Consider the following 1864-nt stretch of genomic DNA (forward strand, 5'->3'; position numbering starts at 1 on the left):
CAATTATGCTGAGTCAGGCTTGATTTTTAATAATCTTTTCCTGTTAAATAAATAAATCAAAACAAACCAATTATTTTAGCCGAAATTCAGATAATCACTAATGACAATAATAAAAAACATGTCTAATCATTGCAGACAAAGACCTTGTTTTATTATTTTTACCTTATAAAAAGCTGTTTATATCTCCATGGTCGCGGGTCGCCACTACAGGCAGCCGCCATCTTGTCTACGAAGGCTCATGAAGGACAAACTGCGGTGGTGGCATCAAAAACGGTTTTAGTTGTAATACTATAAATGTAATATTTGTTTACATGCACAAAATTTTTTAATCGGATTGAAATGTATTCAGATTGAGTAATCCAAATGTGCTGTTTACATGGACACAATCCCGTCATGAAAAGTGTTTACATGCGCAGTGTTGTAAACGTTCAGCTCTACTTCCCTGTTACAAACGTAAACAAAGCTCCTCTGTGCGCTCAGGATGGACCCATGTCATCTTTTAATAACGGTAGAGATGCCGTTACTCCTCGGTTGAGCTGCAGATGAAGCAATACGTGCTTTTTATTTTTATTTTTTGTGAAGCAACGTCTGCTGTTCGTTTCCTTTTTCATCTGTTAAGAGAGCGTGGAGGAAAAGTTCTGCGCGGCACAGCACAGCTGGAGCGCTGCTGTCCCACCAGGTGAATGAAAGTCAGCAGACATGCACACAGGTCAGTTTTCTACAGTCAGAATAAGATGATCTGATTAAGTTTTTACATGAACCTCATTCCGATTATCAATCGACATAACCCACCCTTTTCATTCAGATTAAACATTCATTCGGATCGAGCTCAGTCGGATCAGAATAATCCAAACGGGCTGTTTACATGATGCATTTTTATTCTGAACAACTGTTTAATCTGATTACTTTTGTCCATGTAAACATAGCTGGGATAATTTTACTTATTAAAGCTCATAATCTTACCAGTTGAAACATCACTAGCCCTGAAGCTTCTGGTAGACATCACGATTGGAATTATCAAAGGTTTTTGACACCTGAGAGACACCGTAGCGTGGGGGTGGGGGTGGGGGGAGGACCAGGGAGGATGATTCAACCACTCAACCACTAGATGTCGCTGAAAACAACAAATCCTACACACTGTGCCTTTAAAGAGTAACGGGTGAAAAGTGAGGAAGTGTGGGTGACATGCCCCACTCGTACCCTGTGTCCTTTACATCAGTTTAACTTTTAATGTTTTGAGCAGCTTTTTAAAACGAGTCAATCACTACTGTAGAAAACTTTATTATTCATCACCAGCACATTAGAAACAGCCATGTGTAAATGCTCAACATGTTTCTTTATTTCTGGTTTAGCTCTGCAGAGTGACATTTTGACGCAGATTTGTGATCAGAGTATCACTGAGGCCWTCATTCCAAACTCAACAAAGCCATCAGTGGAAACCCCCTCTGCACAACACAACTCCTCTAACAAGCTTCCAGATGAAGAGAACTCACAGGTAAAGATGCTCTCACAGAATTTRGAACTATATTAGGCTGATTCTGTTTATAACAAACAAGGATAATTAGAGAAATTGCATTTTCTGRYAAAATGCTAYTGTGAATGTTACTTGAAAAAACATMATTTAATCAASTACTTCAGCATCTAGAAGCTAATAATATGCTAAGCAATAGCCAACATGGTTTCCGCACGTCAAGGTCAACCATGTCTGCATTAATTTTATTCACTGAACAAATACGTGCTGCTTTGAACAAAGGTCAAGTAACTGGTGCTGTATATATTGATTTTCAAAAAGCGTTTGACACAGTTGATCATTTTACTCTCTTGCAAAAGTTGATTTCTTTTCAACTTTCATCATCTGCAATAC

At 38.5% G+C, this 1864-nt stretch overlaps 1 protein-coding gene across 1 annotated transcript in view; it reads left to right on the forward strand.

The window, feature by feature from the left end:
• Positions 1-1864, forward strand: part of LOC106525302 (collagen alpha-1(XXVIII) chain) — a gene marked incomplete at its 5' end in the record, with an annotated part of 41906 nt that overhangs the window by 25654 nt on the left and 14388 nt on the right. Inside the window, 1 exon segment of the mRNA XM_014019490.1 lies at positions 1353-1495. Within this exon segment, the coding sequence (XP_013874944.1) occupies positions 1353-1495 (143 nt within the window).

The sequence above is a fragment of the Austrofundulus limnaeus genome, unplaced genomic scaffold (assembly GCF_001266775.1).
Source record: "Austrofundulus limnaeus strain Quisiro unplaced genomic scaffold, Austrofundulus_limnaeus-1.0 Scaffold222, whole genome shotgun sequence".
Classification (NCBI taxonomy): Eukaryota; Metazoa; Chordata; class Actinopteri; order Cyprinodontiformes; family Rivulidae; genus Austrofundulus; species Austrofundulus limnaeus.